At 35.2% G+C, this 23,083-nt stretch overlaps 2 protein-coding genes and 1 pseudogene across 5 annotated transcripts; 1 reads left to right on the top strand and 2 right to left on the bottom strand.

Annotated features, from left to right (window-relative positions):
* The first annotated feature begins 15,691 nt into the window (after positions 1-15,691).
* On the top strand, positions 15,692-17,384 carry LOC145015235 (spindle pole body-associated protein). 3 transcript variants are annotated; one of them, XR_013665800.1, is made up of 4 exons: positions 15,692-16,068; positions 16,608-16,749; positions 16,858-16,997; positions 17,095-17,384. XR_013665800.1 is itself a non-coding variant. In XM_078973690.1 (3 exons), exons 1-3 carry the CDS (start codon positions 15,764-15,766, stop codon positions 16,939-16,941), a joined length of 531 nt encoding a protein of 176 aa, XP_078829816.1. In that variant the 5' UTR covers positions 15,692-15,763; the 3' UTR covers positions 16,942-17,074. The 3 variants fall into 3 exon arrangements, 1 of the variants encoding a protein (XP_078829816.1); XR_013665801.1 differs by having other exon boundaries at positions 17,084-17,384; XM_078973690.1 differs by lacking the exon at positions 17,095-17,384 and having other exon boundaries at positions 16,858-17,074.
* WDR5B (Transducin/WD40 repeat-like superfamily protein) lies at positions 17,018-18,245 on the bottom strand. The gene is made up of 2 exons (XM_078973689.1): positions 17,547-18,245; positions 17,018-17,436 (listed from the first exon to the last, which is right to left on the bottom strand). The coding sequence occupies exons 1-2, from the start codon at positions 18,210-18,212 to the stop codon at positions 17,146-17,148; spliced, it is 957 nt and encodes a 318-aa protein (XP_078829815.1). The 5' UTR covers positions 18,213-18,245; the 3' UTR covers positions 17,018-17,145.
* Positions 18,246-20,479: 2,234 nt separating this feature from the next.
* On the bottom strand, positions 20,480-22,268 carry LOC145013977 (F-box protein SKIP17-like; annotated as a pseudogene). The gene is made up of 3 exons (XR_013665357.1): positions 21,825-22,268; positions 21,517-21,692; positions 20,480-20,840 (listed from the first exon to the last, which is right to left on the bottom strand). The product of XR_013665357.1 is annotated as an F-box protein SKIP17-like (transcript).
* Between the last annotated feature and the right edge of the window lie 815 nt (positions 22,269-23,083).

Genomic DNA, 23,083 nt, shown 5'->3' with positions numbered 1-23,083 from the left:
CTTAGACCTCTACAAGCCAACCCATGACAATCTTAATTCATATCTACTTCCAACATATGACCGACTGTGGATGGTTTGAATAACTTAGTCATTCCGGAAGAATAACCTAGTTTATTCGGGAAGTCAAAACATGCAAAGTGAAGCACAATAATAATTGAATCCAATATGGTCTCAGAACTTATGAATATAAATAAAACACTTTTTATTTATCACCATATGATTGCACATTATTCATTGTAAACTGTTTCAGCTATCAACTTTATTCTTGAATTTAAAACAATAGTTGTCCCATGCTCCAAGCATGTACACTATGTTTTCTAAACACTAGTCATGCCATACACCAAGTATGCATACTATGTTTTTCTATGATCTTTACTTTGTGAACTAGATCAGTTGAACATAACTTCAATATGATTCTCTTTTCACACTCCCAAATCCTTACTGCAAATGCAAGAATTCCAAATTCATGTCATTTACTGAAATCTGTTAGATTCTAAACTTATATGCATTGATCCTCTTGTAATGATTATGCACAAAGTCAGAAAGACTTGGCAACAATCATTACAGAGTATTCCAAAGGAGATCAATTCCTTGGAAACATCCTTCTTGCATTAAGTTTCCTTAATCTTACACAGATTGAAAATTCTAACTTTGAAACATTTCCAGATTCCATTTTGACTATCACTTCTGAACAAGAGTTGCCTCCTTACAGATTATGTCAATATGGTCCTTCCAGAATTATCACTATACTTCCAGCTGTCCTTGAGCAACCAATCTTTGGTAAACCTTAGATTGTCCTCGACAATTGTTTAATCCTTTTAGTCATATCCAGTTCTAAACCTTTTCCCTTCTTAATGCCCTAGGCATTTGGAAATTTTTAGAAAGGATGAATATAGCACATGTAATCGGTCCTATATCCGAAGCATATGGGACACGATTCATGATGTCTCACATAAAGACTAAACCAGTCTTTTGCTATAACATTTCCACTAACAAGTTTTCATAATCCATACTTGACCCGACCCGGCATGGTCCATTTGGGTTGCATACCATCATGCACTTGGATAGACTAAATGAGAGAAATAAGACACTTATGGTTATTAATATATTATAAGTTCTAGTATATTAATAATAAGAATAATGAGATTATTTAATTAGTACTGATCAAGAATTAATCTAGGATTAATTATGTGATCAAAAGAAGACTAATTAAATATATGGGTTGATTGTGTAAATCATCCATACTTGTATAGTGGGCTAATGCTCCATGGATTATCTAGTTGGGCCAAAACCCATATGATGCTCCATGGATGCTCCATGGTGTATTTGAACCCATGGATCCAAGGAAATGGAAAGTCATGACAATTAGGGTTTGCCCTAATTGTATAACTATATAAGCATCTTATTCTTGAGGAAAAATCGGCCACTAGTGAGAGTATCAAAGGGCTAGCCGATTTTCATGAAGTGTAGAATTCTCTCAAGTTATTCTAAGTGTTTTGATGATTGTGAACCATTTGAGGTGTCACACTTGGGGCACTAGGCACTCAAGCTTCATGAAGACAAGCTCCATCAAAGAGGTATGTATTCTATCTTGTTATATTGATAGTTTTGTATGCTAGATTAGGATAATACCTTGGATGTTCATATTTGCATGTATAATAGAGAAAACATAGATCCAAGGTATTTAGGGTTGCATGTACACTTAAGAGTGTTAGAATGCTCATAACCCAACAGTGGTATCAGAGTCTAGGCTTGTTTTCTTGTTATACCTGCAATAGAAGCTGAAAAAATCGAAATTGGTGTTGTCAGCCCAGCAGACTCACCGAGTCCATGAAGGGACTCGACGAGTCCAAGGCAAAATGCATCCAACTCGCCGAGTTGTGTTCATGCACTCGACGAGTTGGACCCCAGACAGCATATCTTCGAGGTTTTTGGCTAGAAATGGACTAGGAACATTACCCTAAGTTGTTTTTGAACTTATAAACTTGTTTTTAATGTGGTAATGTTCATGCTAATCCATTTTCAAAGATAATTGTCAATAGATTCATGTTTTGCTTTAGTTTAAAGGTTAGACTAATTACATGAAAAAGTTTGATTTGAATTATCTTGTTCTTATGAGTTGCTTAGATTAATAGAAAAGTTAATTGAAATAGTTGTTTTCAATCCATTTTAATCTAAGAGTTGAGTATAAAATGTGTTTGTGTAACTTATCCTCAAGTTACATGAAGAGTCACGTTAAAGACTCATAAAACTCATAAAGTTGGCAAAGGTTACAAAAATGAAGAGTCTAGTTCTAATTAATTGGAGTTATGACTCCATAATTTGTCCTCAAGTTATGGAGGACCAAGAGTCTCTTCATTAAATAAAAAAAAATAATGTAACCTTAATTAATTCCATAAGTTATAAAATAAAGAAAAGATAATTATTTATTAGTTTAAAGTCTTCCATAATTTGTCCTCAAGTTATGGAACTTGAAGAGTTTTTGGATTAAAACTACTTTAAATACATAAGTTATGGAATTAATTAGTTTTGAATAGTTTCAAAACTTGCCCTCAAGTTTTGGAATTTGTAAAGTTTTCTATTATGAATACTTTAATTCCAAGTTAGCCCTTAGAATTTTAAAAGTTAAAATTCAACCCTTATACTTTATAATATTATAAGTTAATAATATATACATGTATAAGAGTAAAGTCGGTCTTACCGCTAGTACGCCTCATTCACGAAGCCGGTCTATAAGGTGGGTATAAGGTTGTTGCCTATAAAATGGCAACTTAATGGGTGTCCACTCTCACCCACCGCTTGCTTGACTGGTGGAGGGTTGTTAGTCGAACGGGTTTGACAGGACTATATTTCTCCCTTCATTAAAAGTATTAATGATAAATACTAAGTAACTAAACTCTTAATAATTCCCAATCTTAGTTACTTAGGAAAATGTGAAGAAGGTGTTAATCCATGAAATTACACTTTGTACTTTGTTTAAGTCGGTTAGTGGAGCGTGTGTGGTTAACCGGCACACTAACTCGTATTTAACAAGGTAGGCAAAGGGTGACTTAATGTTTATCATAGTATCGATGGAGCGTGTGTGGTTAACCGGCACATCGATTGAGGGGTAAACACTTAAGGGTACCAAGTAATTTGCATGGTTACTTCACACCTTGTTTTGTGATCCTCGGCATCCCAGTCACAAAACCTGAAGGGCACACTCGAGATTGAAACATGCCATTGAACAGTTCAATGAATCTCAAAGATCTAGGAGTTTCAAAACCAATTAAAACCTAATAATACATTTCGTTTATCTTGGTGGAAATTGGTGAATCGTCATTCACCTACCTTCAAATTGTTTTATAGCTTGGATTACGACATACCTCTTCTAAGTTATAAAATAGTTTGTTGGGTCCTAGCCTTAATATTTCATATTGGGTGTCATATTAAGGACTTTAAAATCAATTATCTTGAATATCTCCCAAAACATGTCTGGTTTAGACATTTATGATCTTCCCAAATCTCTTGAAACAAGCTTTCCTAAATGAAGATGATGTCCCATGGATATCATACTTCTTTCTCCTCCTCCAATTATTCTCCCTAACCCACAAGTTCTTGAAAAGTTTAAGATCACTCAAGCCCTAATGGCAAGGCAAGGTCTAGGTGTGATCACATCTTGGAGATGTAGTCACATATTGACAAGCCGGGAGAGTTGGGTGTCAAAGTCTTGAGAAAGTTAGTGGCTCAATTACTTTCTAAGTCACATAGTGAGTTCTTTTGGAACACCTATGAAACAGACTATGACAAGACCCTTAATGATCTTATCTATTTGCTAAGATCAACTTCCTGAAACTTTATGGCCATTGACAATGGTGACACAGGAAATCCAGAAAAGCATTCTCTTCCTAATGGAAAGGGATCGGCCATAGTCAACTCGGTTGACCAAATGGTAAAGAGAAAAGCTAAGTTTGTGATAGTCCCGTGTACCATTATCAAAGGGTCCATATGTTTATATTGCCAAAGGAAGGGTCATTAGTTGCGAAGCTGCCTAATTTACCTAAGGATGTTAAAGTCAATAAGTTTGACTCTACTTCAGGTAAAGTCCACTATCTAACTCTGTTAAGTTTCTATTCTGAGATTCATGATACATGATGTGATTGGGTCACATGGTAATGTTTTAAGAATCAAAGAAAAGTAAAGGAACTTAAAGAAAGAATATGTTGAATCTGATCGCATAGATGGATTTCTATCGCGTAGTTTGAAAAATCGGATTCTTGAGCTAATTCTTAGGAGTTATGAGATATTGCTAAGGAATAGATAACAACAAGTTTTCATATGGGTTGTAAGGATAAGTTTTTCCGCATAGTTTTAAAATAAAAAGAAAATTTTGATTTTATTTATTTTAAAATATCCTTACAGTGGCATTTGAAAAAAAATTGTTGCTTATATGATTCCATTAATAACAAGAGTGGAAATATGAAATTGATTCTTTCATTTGTGGTAATGTCTAGCTAAATTTACCAAATAAAGGAAAGATTCTCATCATCCAAAGTCTCAATTGGACCGGGACTTGGAATCATGCAAGTTGTATAGCATGATGAATGAGAACTTTCAAGTATTGGAAAAATTAAGACTAATTACTTGTTCACATGGATGTGTGAGTCAAGTAATGGACTAAGGAATCGAGTACATAGACATGTGCACTGATTAAGTCCACCACAAAAGATATAAGGTTATTCGTCATAGTTTACTAAAGCTCAGTAAATATGATTATACTTACAAGCTTAAGTGTAACTCTGAGACATTGGAAAAGGTTCCAATGCATGGCAGAGCGAATAAGAAGAATCAAATTAGGCAGAAAGATAAAAGTTTCTCAAATCTGAAAAGATGGGAGAGTACTTTAGTATCAGTTTTGTGATCATCTTAATGATTAAGATACGATATCAAAATTTGTTCTCTAAGGAAGTCTTAGTGCATTCTTATGACTAAGAAGAAGGGATCTTGAATTGTTGAAATGGTCAAATCAAGAAGATGAGTCATACTTCGTTCCAATACAAGTCTTAGAGTCATACTCCAAGATTGTAATTTGAGTGACATGTCTTTAAGAAGGTTTAAAAACACGTGTCAAATGTAAGAGTAAAAGCTTTCTACTCTTGTACATTTGAAATTGGTAAGTTGTGATGTTTTGGATAAAACAAAGACCAACTTAGCCCAATTGTGTGAAGTGTTTGTCTTGATTAGAATCCACACTATCTCTTGAATGTTTGACAAGGAAGTCTTATATGTCAAGAGGACAGTGGGAGTCTTAAAGGTCTTGAAAGTCTCAAGAACTAATCAAGAATAAAACCTAAAGTTCTTCACTAGCACACGACTTAAGGTTTATAACCTATCGTGTTGACATATTCTGTGCCCATTCCAGTTAAAGTTGGCTTTGCATATGAGTTCTTAGAGTTCTCAATGTGTTGCACAACAACTTGGAAGCAATGGTAGGCCCTTGAGCTACCAGGTGGCAAGAAATTAAGATTGAGTTCAGTCCATATGAGTTTGGATTTGTCATTATCCTTGTCTTGTGACTATGGTTTTGAAAATTCACATGGATAAGAACACATACACCATTAAATCTAAGTGTCATAAAGTTTCTCTCCGATTCATGAAAATGATGGTGAGGAAACACTTTCACTAAGTAGATTTTAGTTAGATAGCAATAGTGATGTTTGCATTCTCAAAGTCGTTAGTGGAGCGTGTGTGGTTTACCAGCACACTAATTGGACTTGTGAGAAGTGGCAAAAAGGTCTAACCATTATGATTACGGCATCCCTCTTCATAATTGTTTAGACACACATGTGAGCTATCTAAGAGAGGTGTATGATATTGATAAAGTCTTATCAAGGAAATCTAGTATCAGAAATCTGAACTTTGGTAAGAAAGTCAATAAAGTATTGATTTCTAGAAGTCCAGCTGATTTTTGAGAACATGTCAAAGCTAGTGGGAGCATAAGTGTTATGCTAATAATCATCATGTTAGTGGGAGCATGATAATTATGATAAAGATTGCAAGTTAGCAATGTTAATTATAGAAAACAAAAGGTTTCAATTGGGAAAAAGTTGTTTTGCTATAATTAAGGGAGAGGAAATTATACTTCATCTCAAATCTATAAGCTTAGATCGTGAGGTTTTAATCCAAAAGTCAAGGATATATATATGAATTTCATGTTGGAATGGCTCAACATAAGGAAATTCTGTATATGGGTCCATTATTTGCGTTCTTAAATTCGATTATGATTACGGCATCCCTTTTCATAATCTGAATTATGAGAACTTGGCGAATAGAAATGGAGATGTTATAGCAAAAGACTGGTTTAGTCTTTATGTGAGACATCATAAATCGTGTTCCATATGCTTCGAATATAGGATCGATTACATGTGCTATATTCATCCTTTCTAAAATTTTCCAAATGCCTAGGGAATTAAGAAGGGAAAAGGTTTAGAACTGGATATGACTAAAAGGATTAAACAATTGTCGAGGACAATCTAAGGTTTACCAAAGATTGGTTGCTCAAGGACAGTTGGAAGTGTAGTGATAATTCTGGAAGGACCATATTGACATAATCTGTAAAGAGGCAACTCTTGTTCAGAAGTGATAGTCAAAATGAATCTGGAAATGTTTCAAAGTCAGAGATTTCAATCTGTGTAAGATTAAGGAAACTTAATGCAAGAAGGATGTTTCTAAGGAACTGATCTCCTTTGGAATACTCTGTAATGATTGTTGCCAAGTCTTTCTGACTTTGTGCATAATCATTACAAGAGGATCAATGCATATAAGTTTAGAATCTAACAGATTTCAGTAAATGACATGAATTTGGAATTCTTGTATTTACAGTAAGGATTTGAGAGTGTGAAAAGAGAATCATTGAAGTTATGTTCAATTAATCTAGTTCACAAAGTAAAGATCATAGACAAACATAGTATGCATACTTGGTGTATGGCATGACTAGTGTTTAGAAAACATAGTGTACATGCTTGGAGTATGGGACAACTATTGTTTTAAATTCAAGAATAATGTTGATAGCTAAAACAGTATACAATGAATAATGTGTAATCATACGGTGATAAATAAAAGGTGTTTTATTTATATTCATAAGTTCTGAGACCATATTGGATTCAATTATTATTGTGTTTCACTTTGCATGTTTTGACTTCCCGAATAAACTAGGTTATTCTTCCGGAATGACTAAGTTATTCAAACCAGCCACAGTCGGTCATATGTTGGAAGTAGATATGAATTAAGACTGTCATGGGTTGGCTTGTAGAGGTCTAAGATGTTGGACAAATGGCTACAACACTCATGAGTGCTCATAAGTTCTGAGTATTGGATTCAACCCGCGCTCATTGGAATCACTTCATGGGTTTTATCACGAGTGATCATGAGACGATAATATCTTATATTCTTCAAACCTAGAGATATGAGTTGTTACTATGAGTTGATAGTACATTGATTACACGAAACGCATTGGTAACTCGATGTTATAAAACGTGTCTTTGTGTATGATTCAACAAGTAGTAGAACAAGCCATATGAGTCGAAGTTTATCCATTCCTTTTACCTTCGGGATAAAAGCGATATCTGTGGGCCCCTCGATGATTTGATGATGACAAATGGAAGTGCTCGGCCGGGCCAGGACTGATTTGATTTGTTCAATTAGTCAGTCGTCATAAATCGAAAATCGGGAAACAACTAATGGACAGAGAGAATGATTATAATCCATGTCTCGGTCCATATGATATCTAGAATGGAGGAATATATGATCCCTTATCTAATGGACAAGTCATTGACAAGATCAGAGTTCATCTACAAGGTCAGAGTTCGACAGAAGCTTTTGAGAGCTACGATTGCCAGTTGGTTCCTGAAGTCATACGCAATAATAGTTTTAGACTTATCCAAGTGGGAGACTGTTGGATTAATGTCTAAGTCTATAACTATAATTGGTAAGACTTGACCCGACCCGGCATGGTCCGTTTGGGTTGCATACCATCATGCACTTGGATAGACTATAATGAGAGAAATAAGACACTTATGGTTATTAATATATTATAAGTTCTAGTATATTAATAATAAGAATAATGAGATTATTTAATTAGTATTGATCAAGAATTAATCTAGCATTAATTGAGTGATCAAAAGAAGACTAATTAAATATATGGGTTGATTGTGTAAATCATCCATACTTGTATAGTGGGCTAATGCTCCATGGATTATCTAGTTGGGCCAAAACCCATATGATGCTCCATGGATGCTCCATGGTGTATTTGAACCCATGGATCCAAGGAAATGGAAAGTCATGACAATTAGGGTTTACCCTAATTGTATAACTATATAAGCATCTTATTCTTGAGGAAAAATCGGCCACTAGTGAGAGTAAGAAAGGGCTAGCCGATTTCATGAAGTGTAGAATTCTCTCAAGCTATTCTAAGTGTTTTGATGATTGTGAACCATTTGAGGTGTCACACTTGGGGCACTAGGCACTCAAGCTTCATGAAGACATTCTACATCAAAGAGGTATGTATTCTATCTTGTTATATTGATAGTTTTGTATGCTAGATTAGGATAATACCTTGGATGTTCATATTTGCATGTATAATAGAGAAAACATAGATCCAAGATATTTAGGGTTGCATGTACACTTAGGAGTGTTAGAATGCTCATAACCCAACAATAGTCACAATCTTGGTTGTGATTAAGGTCCCTCTTGAGCATGAAGTTCCATTAAGACCTTATAATAAACATTTGGAGCCTTTAAGGCCATGCATGCACGTAAAGTTTACAACTTTACGTGATGAGCATGCCCTAGAAGCTATGGATCTGTGATTTGGAGTCACTGCATGGCTCAAAACAAGTCTGTATGGAAAGAGGACTGAATGGACTCGGCGAGTCGCAAAGTTGACTCGGCGAGTCACATGAAGATGGTCGTGAACTCGATGAGTTGATGAACAACTCGGCGAGTCCGATGAAGATCACCATAAGACTCGACGAGTTGAAGAACAACTCAGCAAGTCGGATGAGTTTTCTCTGGGATATGTATGAGTGTGTATCCATTGAGTTGCAAGGAGGGAACTCGACGGGTGACCTTAAAGTTTGATCGAGAATCGAAGGAACTCGACGAGTCACTCTGATGACTCGGCGAGTTGGAATGTACTTCAGAGAACTCGATGAGTACCCAAGGGTACTCAACGAGTTAAGGTCAACATGGACAATTGACATTGACTGAGGACTTTGACCTTAACCAGGGGTTGACTAGTGGGTTATGGGGTACCTTATAAGGTTAAGGACTTATGAATATATTACACTATGATCTTAGGTGGTGGAGCCGGTGTCGGGTGATCCGAGGGTTGGAGTGTATCTTCCGAGTCGACATTTGCAAGGTGAGTTATCCTCACTATATCGATAGGGTCTACGGCACCAAGGCTGACCCTTTAGTTGTTATTACTATGGTATGCTACATGTGGTTATGATATGTTAGATCAGAATCAGGGTAGACAGTATGTTATGCTCTTATGATCCATAAGGATTGGTATGCCAGTATATGAATATATGATAGTATGTGCACATGGTTATTTGCTTGTGGTTGGGTTGAGGCGGTCCTGCTTTGTGCTGAAGGCCAATAGACCCTATGAGCGGTCTGGGGAGACTGTAGGCCCACGTGGCAGACCAGTCATGCCGAAGGCTCGGGATAGATTCAGACAGATTGTAGGCCCGGTAGGGCGGTCCAGTCAGGCTGATGGCCCAATATGCATGTTGATTGATTGATTATTACTGTTATGGTATTGATAGTGTGGTATTGGTATTTTGGGGGTAGTTCACTAAGCCCTCGGGCTTACAGTTTTTAGTTTGTTGTTTCAGGTACTTCAGGAGATCGTGGAAAGGCGAAGGCGTGACCGTATCGCTCCTCATCCTTATGTTATGATTTTTGGGACACTCTGATGGGAAAATGATTTGAAAACATTTTGTAAACAATGCTATGTGGTTTTTTTTTATGATTGAAAAAGTTTAAATTTGGCGTAAAATTTATGGTTGTTACAAAATTGAAAATCCCCTCTCTTATGTTGCAGCGGGAAAATGTTTTTCTCCAAAAATTACAAAACCCCGCCCCTACACTTTAATTCCTTCCTATTAAAAAATTCCCCTGTTCTTTAACTTTGTAAATCCTAATCGCCTTTATCCTTCTTGTTACGTCCCACTCTCCAAGTCTCATCGTCTCCCACATATTTTGTAAACCCTAATTTCCATCTCCATTCACATAAACTGGACTCCAGACTCCAAATCGCTCGCAACCTTGTTGTCGTTTCCCCTTACACTGCTTGTTGTGTGCTCGGACCACATATCTTTGACTCATGTACGAAATCCTTTTTTCCTTTTAGAAATCATTCACTGAAATATACGTCTAACATTGATCTTCGACTCGTATTCACGAGGAGTCAACTAGAAACCATAAAACCCCTGATTTTTTATTAAGCGATAGCGCTAGGCGATTTATGGTGTTCTTTGTTCTTCACGATTTCAGGAATCACGCACCCAAAATCAACAATTCATCATCAATGCTACTTGAGAACATCATTGCTTTTGATTTATGGAACCAACATCGTAGTACCGAGAACTAAGTAAGACAAGAAAGATTCTGGATAGTGAGGATGTATATAATTTCTTGAGATGTATAATTAGAATTCCAAGATGAAACGCATGACCGAGCCTCTTAAATCCTAGGTAATTCGTATTCTAGTGTTAGACTCCTACAACGAAATGTTTTTTTTAATAGTTGCGTTGGCTTTTTGTTTGTTCATCTCTACACCATGGTTTGGAGCTTCATAATGTGATGATTAACATTAGTATAAATTTACAGTTTGTATTCTTCTAATAATGATTTTTGTTGATTGAACTTAATATGTTTAACAATCGTGTTTATCAAATATCAGTCACACTAGTTAGATTTTACCCCGCGATTCACGTTTTCATTTGTAACATCCCTGTAGTAGTAGTAGTCCTTTTTATAACAACTTATTTATGTATCTTAAGAATCGTTAAAGTCATCATAGGATGCCATTTGTGTTTCTAAACATCTTTACTTAAATTGTAATTTTGTTGGATTGTATTTGTTGCAGATATAAACCAAGTGAGGAGACAATCACTTCCATCATTATCATCTCTAATGAGTAAATCTTTCAATTCCAAAATTAGCCCTGGTACTGGTAAGTTTTTTTTATTATCTATTTTTACTGAAATTTTGTTTTTACTGAATATCTGTATTTTATTAATGCTAGAAGTCTGGCTATTTTATATCATGAAATCTGATTGTTCATATTGAAAATCATTTATTTTTAGTTGAAAAAACTATTTTTTTTATAATATTGATAAAATTCCATGTTTTTACAATTCTTACTTTCTTTTATTCTCTTTCTTGTAGCTTCACACGAAGAAATGGAAAATATTCTCACAATATAGGGTGAGTAACACGGTGTCTACAAAATTCAGTCTCAACCTTGGACATGATGAAGGAGTTGTAGGGTGACCACACTCGGGTGTATAGGAATAAAGTATATGGATCTTGTAATGCAGTAGAATGTAATGGAATATGGTCTATCTGAATGTAATGGAGTACATTTATATTAACCTTATTATAAATGATATATAGGGAGCGACTCTTGTTAGACAAATAAACTTTTATTTTAAGTAATAATATTGTGTTTCCATTTCTCATCTTAATTGATTATTATTATTTTCTATTATGAAATAAGGCCTAATTTATTAACATATTTTATGTGTTAAAAAGTGCAACTAAAAGTATGAAAATAACATTTGTTTTAGAAGTTATATAGTGTCATAAAATAGTGCCACTAAAACCTGTAAGTGTTTTAGTGGCATAATAAAAAAGTGCCACTAAAACCTAATAAGGTTGCACTGACACAACCAGAAAGTGCCACTAAAGGTTTTTAGTGGCAGTGGTTTTAGTGGAACTTTTTTTTGTGCCGCTGATTGTCCAGGGGGCTTTTAGTGACACTTTTTTGGTTTTTAGTGACACCTTTTCTATGCCACTAAATGTAATTTTATTTGTACTGTTTGGAGTGATTTCTCCATGTTTTGGTCCACGAATGCTAGCTTCTGAGACTTGGATGTCCCAAGCGATTGCTCTTTCAGATCTGTGGTCTAGGAAGACTTTCATGGCATAAAGGTGCAAAATTTATGGCCATGGAAGTCTCATGCAAGCTTTAAGGTGTCATTTTGATCTTTTAAGCTCCAAAAGGCCATGCATGGAGGGAAAGCCAGGGACTTTACATGTTCATATGGTTTCTAGAGTCTAGATCTCAGTTTTTATGCTTTAGTTTGGAGTATTATGACTTATGGATCAAGATGTAAGTCTTAAAGGATTAGGGTTTGAGCTAAAACCAATAAGAATGGCTACTAACGGGTAAAGTTGGAAACTTTACCCATAAGAAGACATTTTCAACATGTAGATGAAGTAGGGGATTAGACCTGAAGGATAAGAGCTTAATCTATTAAGATGACTTAACAGACTAAAGAACTCGTCGAGTCCATAGAGGAACTCGACGAGTTGGGTCGAAGTGTCTCGAGTCTGTAAAGGGCAAAACTCGACGAGTTGAATGATGACTTGACGAGTTGATTGGAGAAGTCTCGACTTTGTTATAAGGAGAAACTCGACGAGTTGGATCGCGATTTCAATATTTTATGATTCATAGAACTCGACGAGTTGATGGACTAACTCGACGAGTTGAGTCAACCAGATGTTGACTTTCACCATGGTGTTGACTTTGACTTTGAATTTGACTAAAGTTGACCCTTATGAGGTCATGAGTATGGAAGGATAATTAAAGGAAATGTTTATGTGTAGGAGTCTGAGAGAGATTGATTTCAGAGCAGGAGTCTTTGCAGCTATTCCCAGTTATCGAGGTAAGTTACCTTCTAGTAGAAGTGCGTCGAAGGCAACAATGCCAGCCCACTAGTAGTTGTTTATAGTTGACATTATTGTCTTTGTGATAATTGTCTGGTATACCACTATCTGTTAGGCTTTATGTGCTAGGATGCTATGACATTATGCGATAGTGGTAGGAGGGGTTAAATAGTCCCTAGTTACTGATTGAAAGAGACCGAAGGGGTAGACAGTACCTATATATGCCTAGTAGTATGTTTATGATATGTTATTATATGGTAGTGGTAAAAGTGAAATAGTTCCCTATAACTGGTTGAGATAAACCGGAGGATAGGTCGGCCACCCAGATATGCCTGACAGGGGTAGGTCGGACACCCCGGTATGTCTGATAGGGGTAGGTCAGACACCCCAGTATGTCTGACAGGGGTAGGTTGGGCACCCCGGTATGCCTAACAGGTGTAGGTTGAGCACCCTGGTATGCTCAGCATGATAGGTCGGACACCCATATATGTCTGACAGTATGTTTATTGTATGGTATGTGGTATGATGGGAGAACTCACTAAGCTTTGTACTTACGGTTTTCAGTTTTGGTTTTAGGTACTTCCTCTTCGAAGGGAAATGAGCCGGCATGATTGCAGCGCATCACACCAGGATTTCCGTACATAAGATCTATGAGATTTATACTCTGATATTATTTTTTCATGATATGTTTTGATTATGAATACATTGGTTTTTGATATTGAGTAGCACTATGATGTTTTTAGACAAATGGTTTTATAATTTATCAAGCATACCTTATAGATTTAACCAACATTTTTTGGGTTTAAATCGGTCAAACTGGTATGTATGTTTTTCTATATGGATATATACAGTAAAGTTCCAATATTTTCATCGATTTAACAAGAAAGTCCTAAACTTTATTTTTTTGACAGTAAAGTCTAAATTACCGGCAGTTTTTGACACTTTTATCATTTTTTCTCGGTTAGCCGGTAATTAGGACTTTTTTGTCAAAAAAATAAAGTTTAGGACTTTCTTGTTAAATTGTTAATTATGACTTTACTATCAAAAGAATAAAGTTTAAAACTTTGTAGTCAAATCGTTGAAAATATTGAGACTTTAGTGTATATATAATTTTTTTTGTTAGAAATTTAATTGTACGATACTCTTTAAGCATAAGAATTATTGAAACATTCTCTAATCAGCTAAAACCTATTGAAATCTTTAACGTTTGCTTCTTGTTAAATCGTTTTTTTAATCTCAACAAACCTACATTGAAAAAAATGGAGATAATCAAGAAAGAAAGAACGAAAGAACCAGAGTTGTGTTGGCTTTTTGCAGTCCTAAAAATGGAGAAATAAGAAACCGAAAAAAACGAAATTGCCCTTCTTTCCTTCTCCACATTCACACCCTTTTGACTAGACATGTGTTGTTTGTGTTTGTATAAAGCCAGGACAATTTCGTTTTTTTCGGTTTCTTATTTCTCCATTTTTAGGATTGCAAAAAGTCAACACAACTCTGGTTATTTCTTTATTTCTTTCTTGATTATCTCTATTTTTTTCAATGTCGGTTTGTTGAGATTAAAAAAACAATTTAACAAGAAGCAAACCTTAAGGATTTTAATAAGATCTAGCTGATTAGAGAATGTTTCAATAATTCTTATGCTTAAAGAGTATCATACAATTAAATTTCTAACCAAAAAACATTATATATACACTAAAGTCCCAATATTTTCAACGATTTGACAAGAAAGTCCTAAACTTTATTTTTTTGACAGTAAAGTCCTAATTGAAAATAGGACATGAAAGTCCTAAACTTTATTTTTTTTTTGACAAAAACAGCTAACCGGAAAAAAGGGTAAAAGTGTCAAAAACTGCCAGTAATTTGGATTTTACTGTGAAAAAAATAAAGTTTAGGACTTTTTGTCAAATCGATGAAAATATTGGGACTTTACTGTATATCTAAGTAGTTAATATCGGCGATTTCAATATGATTTCCAGGTGGGATATCGGTACTTTTCAAAATAGCAGTGTCAAATATCGGTCCAAAATATCGGACCACAAAAATCGGTGATATTTACCGATATTTAACCGATATTTCCAGGTGGCATATCGGTTAAGTAATTTCACTTGCTTTTTTTAGTGTTAATTCATGGCTTTAAGTCTTATGGTCTTAACTTAACTGAACCTGCTATTATGTTAAGTTCTTAATTATTAGTTTTAGGTCATAAACTCATGTTTTAAGTATTAACCAATCTCACTGTTATGTTAACTGTTAACTTACTAATTTCTATAGGTTTGATCATGTTGATGTGTTAAGTACTTAATTCTCAAATGATGACGATGATGACGATATTAGAGTTGATGTGGAAGATCTAGATAAAATAATGGGATATCTTGGTTGATGTGGACTTGGAGGAAAATTTCATGACTTACGTAAGATTATGTTTAGAACATTGATAGTTTTGAGTTTTGACTTTTTATATTACTTTTATATATGTTTTACGTTTATACATATTAATTATGCATGATATATAAATACCGATATCCCACCGCGATAACCTATATCTCAAATCTTGGCCCTTAACCGATATTTGATATTGGACCGCTATAACTGCCTAGTTGTATATATCCCTTTCTTATACGTAAATTTGGAGGAATATTTAAAGATGTGTAAAATTTGAGTAGTCTTTTTTGTATAATGACATAATCCGAGGGGTCTAACATGTCATTTCAAATTACTCCCCAACGACGTCGTGCCTCTATTCTAGTCTGACACTTCGCAAATTTTGGGAGGCTAACAATTTACACTTCACAGCACAGAAGCGCATCAAAACGAGAAGGCGATAATGATAACCATCTCCCTCTTCTCTCGTTGCTCTGCTCCTCCAACGGTGGTTGCTTCTCCGGGATCTCATCGCTCCGGCAGCGTGTTCCGGCCGGAATACGGTCTTCGTCTTCGAAAATCTCAATTTGGCATTAAAACCCTACGCCTTCACAGCAGCAATTCCTCCAACGGACAATCAAAGGAGGAGGAGTACAAGTCGAGCTCGAGCAGGTTCCTGGATGAGGAAGGCGTGGTGGAAGACATGGACGGATATCTCAACTACCTTTCACTCGAGTACGATTCAGTTTGGGACACCAAACCTTCTTGGTAAATTTTAATCCACTTTTCTCTTTTATCTTCTTAATTCCTGTATTTGTTGCGGTTGCTAAGCTAGAGCCTGAATCCATTCAGATAGATAATTGTTGCGCATTTAGAAGTTGATTGATAGAAACGAATGCGTTGGTCCGTATCTCTGTTTTTCCCAAATGCACTGTGGTTCTGAATTGAGCTTTAGCTGTTTTTATATACGACACTTTAAGAATTTCTTAGCATTTGACATGTACAATTTGCGAGGAAGTGTATGATGTGAAAATTACTGGCGGATCATTCTGATTGCATTGGGAAGTTGATTTCAGAAATCAGAAAGGGATAAAAAAAAAACACGACAGATCAATGCTTTTTTAGTATCTATGGTACACTCCCATGCAGCTATTGTCTTTTGAATTGAAGTTTAGCTGTTTGTATAAATGACACTTGAAAATTTTTAGCCTTCCACATCTACAAGTGCATGATGATCCATAGATAAAAATCAATAGGCCTTATGGTTGAGATTGATTCATTCAATGCTTATTAATTTATTGTTTTAGGTGTCAACCATGGACAATTGCCCTCACTGGAACATCCATCATTGGTGGAAGCTGGCTAATATTGCACAACGTCTTAGCCACTTCAGTTGCTTCCACTTTAATCTGCACCTGGTGGTACATCTTTCTCTATTCTTACCCAAAGGTATGAAGTATGGACAACTTAGAACCATTTCATCATTCATCTTTCACAGTGTGGCTGATACTATCAGGTCTTAAATGCTTTTTTCTTTCTTTCTTTTTGTTCATTCAGGCATATAAGGAAATGATTGCTGAGAGAAGGAAGAAGGTCACCAGTGGTGTTGAAGACACATTTGGTTTAAGAAACAGTCCTTAATCTTTTGCTTGAAAAACCATCATCAACTGATGCCAGGCACGAGTGAGTCGATTTTGGTATGTAAATTGTAAACTACTTTCAAGTAAAATTACTGAAATCTTTTTCCTAACCAGAATGACCATAATTAATCTCATTTTACAAGTCTTGAATTAGGTATACAGAAGTAACAGTAGATACACAACAAAACAGCTTTAGATTTCCTCCTTAACTTGGTTGAACCCATATCCTAATTGTTCGATCACCAAGAAGCCCTGCAGACGCAATCATGTTCTCTGTTGGGTGGCAATTTACAGAAATAACCGTATCAGTATGCCCTTCTAGTTTCTGAAGCAGATTCTTCCCCTGTAAATCCCAAATGTAGACACAATGGTCCTCTGAACCACTCACGATGTATTTACCATTTGTCACAGAAAACGTAGGCGTTATGCAATACTTTTTGTTTACATGACCTGTATACATCTTCAAGAACTTTCCAGTTGAGTAGTTCCAGAGCTTCTACATTCACAGTAGTATAAATTATAGATTACAAATTATAAACTAACTGTTAGATCTAGAAGAAGATTAAACAATAGATATCCAAATAAATTCATAGGATATTAACTAACCAGATTATCGTCAAGTGTGGCGACGAGTATAAACTTTCCATTAGGTGAGAATTTGGTGAAAGAAACCGCTGGAACCTTATCGTCGATGAGCGTCTTCAAACAGGTTCCGGTTGCGGTATCCCAAATCTTACAGCTACCGTCGTGGCTGCCGGAAACAATCAGCGATCCGTCTCGGTTGAAATGCACGGAGGTCACGGGTAACGAGTGAGCTCTGATTACGTGATTAGTCTTCCCTGTTTTTACGTCCCAAACCCTAATCGTCTCATCGAATGATCCGGAGACGATGAGGTTCGAATGAACGCTGAAATTTACACAGAAGACGAAATCGGTGTGGCCGCGTAGGGTTTTGACGCATTCGGCGGCGCGTGCGTCCCAGATGCGGAGGGTTTTGTCGTCGGAGGCGGAGCAGATGTAGTGTGAGTCGGAGGACCAGGCGAGGTCGGAGACGCCTTCGGTGTGGCCGTTGAGGCGGGAGATTAGGGTTAGGTTTTCGGCATTCCAGAGGATGAGGGATTTGTCTAAGGAGGCGGAGGCGAGAAGTTTGCCGCTGTTGGAGAATTTGACGCAGGAGACGGCGGATTGGTGGGCGGTTAAGGTTTTGACGAGGCGGTAGGGAGCGTATTGAGGTGGTGGTTGGACGGTGTTTGTGTTACTGTTGCTACCCATTTTTTAGACCGAGGCAACAAGTCTCTAGAAGCAAATCTGGGTGGTATTTATAGGTGGTGGGTGTAGTATCTCTTCTTTTTTATTTTCTCAAAATAATTAGTCCTAATTAACATCTCTTTTTATTTTTATTTAAAAAAAAAATGCAAAGTCTCCATTTTCTTTCAAGAATAGAAAGGTTTTTGCATTAAGACTTTAATCATCAACTTTATGATTTAATAACTACTAGATACAATTAAGAATAATTAAGTAATTACGTGCTCGTCCTTAAAAATCAATTTACTTATAATAAGCAACAACACTCTTTGACGACTTTTCTAAACCGGTAGTACGACACTGGCCAAAGAATGGTAACATGCCTTGATCCGGATTGCACATGTTTGGTTTAAAAACTCCCAAACCAGGAGTAACTACATTGGTAAAAAAAAAGAAAAAAAAAAAAGACCCGATTGATCCTCGAAATTCAGGTACCAGTTTTAAACAGTTGAGTTGAAAACGTTTTGTAGTCAGGTTGGCTGGTGAATAATAATAATATCCAAGGCTAGTATAATTTTATGCCAAAGATAAAATGTTATTTAAAAAAAAAATACTAATGTCTTATAATTGTCCATAACGAGTATTCATATTTTGAAAATCATCTATAAATTATCGTTGTCAAATGTCAATACTATCAAACCTATCTTTCTCAACGTACGTAACTACACAATCATTCATAAATAAATCATTTATCTTATTGAACAAATCATTCTTTATCAACATCATTGATAAAGACGCACACCCTGCCAGTCCACCATGGAGCCCAAAGTATTATTACTATTTAATGATTTACCTCACACATGATGACCTTGGGACGAGTTCAACATGAATGGTGTAGATGGTAAAGTTTACCATTTTGTTTGTTGTATGTTTTTTTTTTTTTTTTCGATCATCATCTTTGCCAAGTTTTCAATTTATTTCAAGTAATTAAACATTGTATCTCCATGCACATCCATAATATAATCATCAAGTTATTAAACATTGCATCTCTATGTATATTCATAACTGTATCTCCATGCACATCCATAATATAATCATCAAGTTATTAAACATTGCATCTCTATGTATATTCATAACATAAGCATTGAGTGCTCAAATATCATGATATGGGAATTTGTTATGATAAAACTTATTTAGACACAAATAAGCCATAGAAGTAGATAGTGTCTATCTTGTTTATTTTATTGAAACGGTTGTTGAGCTTTTCAAGTTACATATATTTATGACCGAATAAAATATGTGAGTTAAAAAAATAAATTGCATTTAGTTAACTCACCATTTAAAACTTCGGCATTTGACCCTTAAATATGGTTTATTGGTTTACCCCGAATTGCGACAGTCTGACCGGTCATATAGCTTTAGATTTCACCGGACAGAAAGCTCTCATCACAAGCCTTTGAAAAAGTTTTGTGAAAGTAAGGTGTGTACAATAACCGAAGAACACGCCTCTTGTCCATGTACATTCATTCTCCCTTGGTTATAGACCCAAAGAGAATAATCGGTTACACGTCCACCAATTCACCATGCACCTCTTATTATTCAAACCCCAATTTGGTTAAAGATTAAGAATGAACAGTTGTACAAGTTATCACAGAAAATTTGAATGTCAGTATAATACAATAAATAGATTATATAATATTTCAAAATAAGTGAGTTAATTAAATAATGTATTATAAAATAATATTATCTTATCTATGAAAGAATTCTTACAAATATGATTTCAATATATATTTTTGTCGGTAATAATATATGAAGATAAAGATAACGAATTAAATCCTACAGAAATGATCTTTATTAAGTAGGGTTAGAATGTATCTATGTAATAACATTTCTTTACCACAAATTATCTGTAAAGGAAATATGCCATATTTAATCTGACAAAATATGCAATATTACAGCCGTGCGTCATTACAATGCACCAATTAAATAATAATATGTTTCATTTTTTTACCAATAATGTCGTCGCACATTTCATAATATACAGAGTATTTTGTTATATAAACTGAGGAAAAATAAAATAAAATAAAATATTATTGCATAAATCAAATACACAAACAATTTATTAAAACTGTCCATTCCACTCCCTTTACTTATAAATAGGTTGCAGTCGATCTAAATTATAAAAATGGTCCCTCATGCTTTCTATTTTCAATGTTGGTCCCTAGATTTTGGTACTTATTTCAGGGGATAGCATTAATGAAGAAATATTCAATTGTAAACCAAACATGGTAAAATCAGAAAGCGTTTTCGCAGTTTTTATTTTAACGATAAATTAGCTAAAAAGAAAACAGGCTGAAAGTATTTACAACATACCCCCTGAAATAAAGGCCATATGAGAAAGCGTCCAAACATAAAGGCCATATGATGAGTTATTCTAATATAATCACAACATACCCAGGTGCACCACCATTCGCACTCAAGGAACTCAAGCAGGACCTTGTTAGAATACAGGACTCTTTTCCTTGTCTGGATCATTGTTTGTCGTTCCATGAAGCTCCTGATGCATCAGTAGAGTTCCTAATACTGTAAACTAATGGCTCTGATGAACAGAAAAGAGGAGGTGTACAAGGTGGGAGAACACCAAGCTTCATAGACCTTCACAAGTAATTTGTAACTCATTGTAAGTATATGCATATTGCAAATTGCAATGCACACTTATGGAAGAATTAACAAACATTAGCATTTAGCAAGTGATGTGTGAATGAAGGTTCACATAACGCAAGATTGGATATTATACTTTAAACCAATTCAAACATGCTATCACCACTTTACCACATAAGGTAGTAACGCATTTAAGAGTATGATACTTGAACATATGCAGCCTATTGAATGATTAATAACACATCCAAGCACAGAATATAATAACTGCATGAGGTGTTAGTGGGTAGTACATGTTTGTTTCAAACATGGAGACTAAGCAACAGTAGGAGAAGGCTTGGAACAAACCCATGTTATGTCCTCGTTCCTTGCAATATGTACACAGTTTTAACAAGTTGGGGCATTCTTTATCATATATGCAACTGGTGCAACCTTGTAGTTATATATTTTTCCTTATTCTTGGCAAGAACCAAACGTTGTGACTTCACTAGCACAAGATATTAACATTTTACAGAAACAGAATTGTGCCTGAATAAATGTCCTAGAACATCCCAATTCATTAGGTATTAATTAAGTAAGAATGATCATGCATGGCTTCTCACATAATAACAATCAAAAACTGACATCGTATAACAATATATACTCGCTGCCACACACAGAAAAGAGAGCTTACTGAAGTGCATTTCCAGCTCGCCGAATCATGGAAGAAACTACAGCATTGTTGACCTTAGGAACTAACGTAATTAAGTCGATGTTTGAAAAACACAAAGGATCCGCAACACACTTTTGAAAAAATGAACACGTCGCCGCAGCATAACAAACGCTTTGAGTATCAAGCATAGCAAAAACCTACAAATCATCATTCATATCATAGTTCATCATCCAGGATCGAATTCGACTAAAACGATATCAGTTGTACTAACTAAATGCACAAATAAAAAACAAACAAACAATTCAAAACCAATATAGATTCCGAAGTACCTTGATCATGAGATCAGGAGGCAGAGGCCATACTACGGCGTTGTGTGAGGATGATCGTTTACGATCGGACCGTTTTCCGGCTTCGAGGAGAAGAGAGCCGAGGTGAAGAGCGCGTTGGATCAGGTCATTTTGATCGGATCAGAAGACCTAGATTCGATGAGACTGTCGAAAGAGGTGTTGATTGAGTCGTAATCGAAGAAACCTAAGAAAGATTTCAACACCGCATCGTTGTCAGATTCCGGCAACATAGTTGATTGAGTTTTAGCGATGGAAGGATCAGAACAACAAGGGCGTTTGGCCATGGAAGGTCCATGAAGAAGGGGAAGGGTGTCCATTACGAGTGGTGAAGAAGAGGGAGTTAACAAAACCTTGCTTTTTCACCAGTTACCTAATAACTTCATTCGTAATCGTCGAGTCAGAAGGGTTATAAAGTAATGACTATTGATTGTAAGAAACAATAATATTATACAAGTTGATAATGATTAGATGAACTTTTTGTTATTTAAGTTATTATTTTGATGACGTTAAAATGTTTGTCAAATAGTTATTTAAAAATAACATTTATTTAATGTTAGAGGTAATATTTGACTCATGATTGTACTATGGGTACAGTCCTCTTCCCGCGGGAGTCCCCTTTTCTCTCATGTATTGCCTTTACTTTAGGATGCTTATTGGGCCTACATTTTGGGTTAGTGGGTTTCATTTGTACATGGGAATTTTGGGTTAGTGGGTTTCACATGTAAACGGGAGTATGAGAATCAAGTTAGTGTTTACATATGGACCCGTAAGAAAAAGATAGTATTTGTTGTGTATTTTTGGTGTTTGCTTGCATGAATGAGTATCTATAGGTGTTTTGTATGATAATTGACTAATTGTAATTATTGTAACATCTTAATTTTTGGTGTTTTCTTGCATGAATGAGTATCCATAGGTGTTTTGTATGATAATTGTAACATCTTAATTTTTGAGGGTAAAATAACTTTTGTTTTAATCAATTATTTAAATAAATAACTAAAAGGCCAAAATAGATAAATAAAGTCACACTAATAAGAATTAAATAATCAAAACGAACTGGAAATTAATGTTGACTTTGAACTAGAAATATAATACGAGGAAATTGTCATTCATATATATATATATATATATATATATATATATATATATATATATATATATATATATATATATATATATATATATATATATATATATATATATATATAAAAGAAATCTAACTATTTCTATAAATATATTGAATA

The sequence above is a fragment of the Lactuca saligna genome, chromosome 9 (genome assembly GCF_052625555.1).
Source record: "Lactuca saligna cultivar CGN05327 chromosome 9, ASM5262555v1, whole genome shotgun sequence".
Taxonomy (NCBI): Eukaryota; Viridiplantae; Streptophyta; class Magnoliopsida; order Asterales; family Asteraceae; genus Lactuca; species Lactuca saligna.
Note: the sequence above shows the minus strand (reverse complement) of the source record. Positions and strands in the feature narration are given on the sequence as shown.

Bases quoted from the DNA above. Each gene is read 5' to 3' on its own strand.
- LOC145015235 (XM_078973690.1), top strand. From the start codon at position 15,764: ATGATAACCATCTCCCTCTTCTCTCGTTGCTCTGCTCCTCCAACGGTG. The intron at 16,069-16,607 runs GTAAATTTTAAT...TTATTGTTTTAG, and splicing joins TGGGACACCAAACCTTCTTG to GTGTCAACCATGGACAATTG. The intron at 16,750-16,857 runs GTATGAAGTATG...TTGTTCATTCAG, and splicing joins TTCTCTATTCTTACCCAAAG to GCATATAAGGAAATGATTGC.
- WDR5B (XM_078973689.1), bottom strand. From the start codon at position 18,212: ATGGGTAGCAACAGTAACACAAACACCGTCCAACCACCACCTCAATAC. The intron at 17,437-17,546 runs GTTAGTTAATAT...CTGTGAATGTAG, and splicing joins CCACACTTGACGATAATCTG to AAGCTCTGGAACTACTCAAC.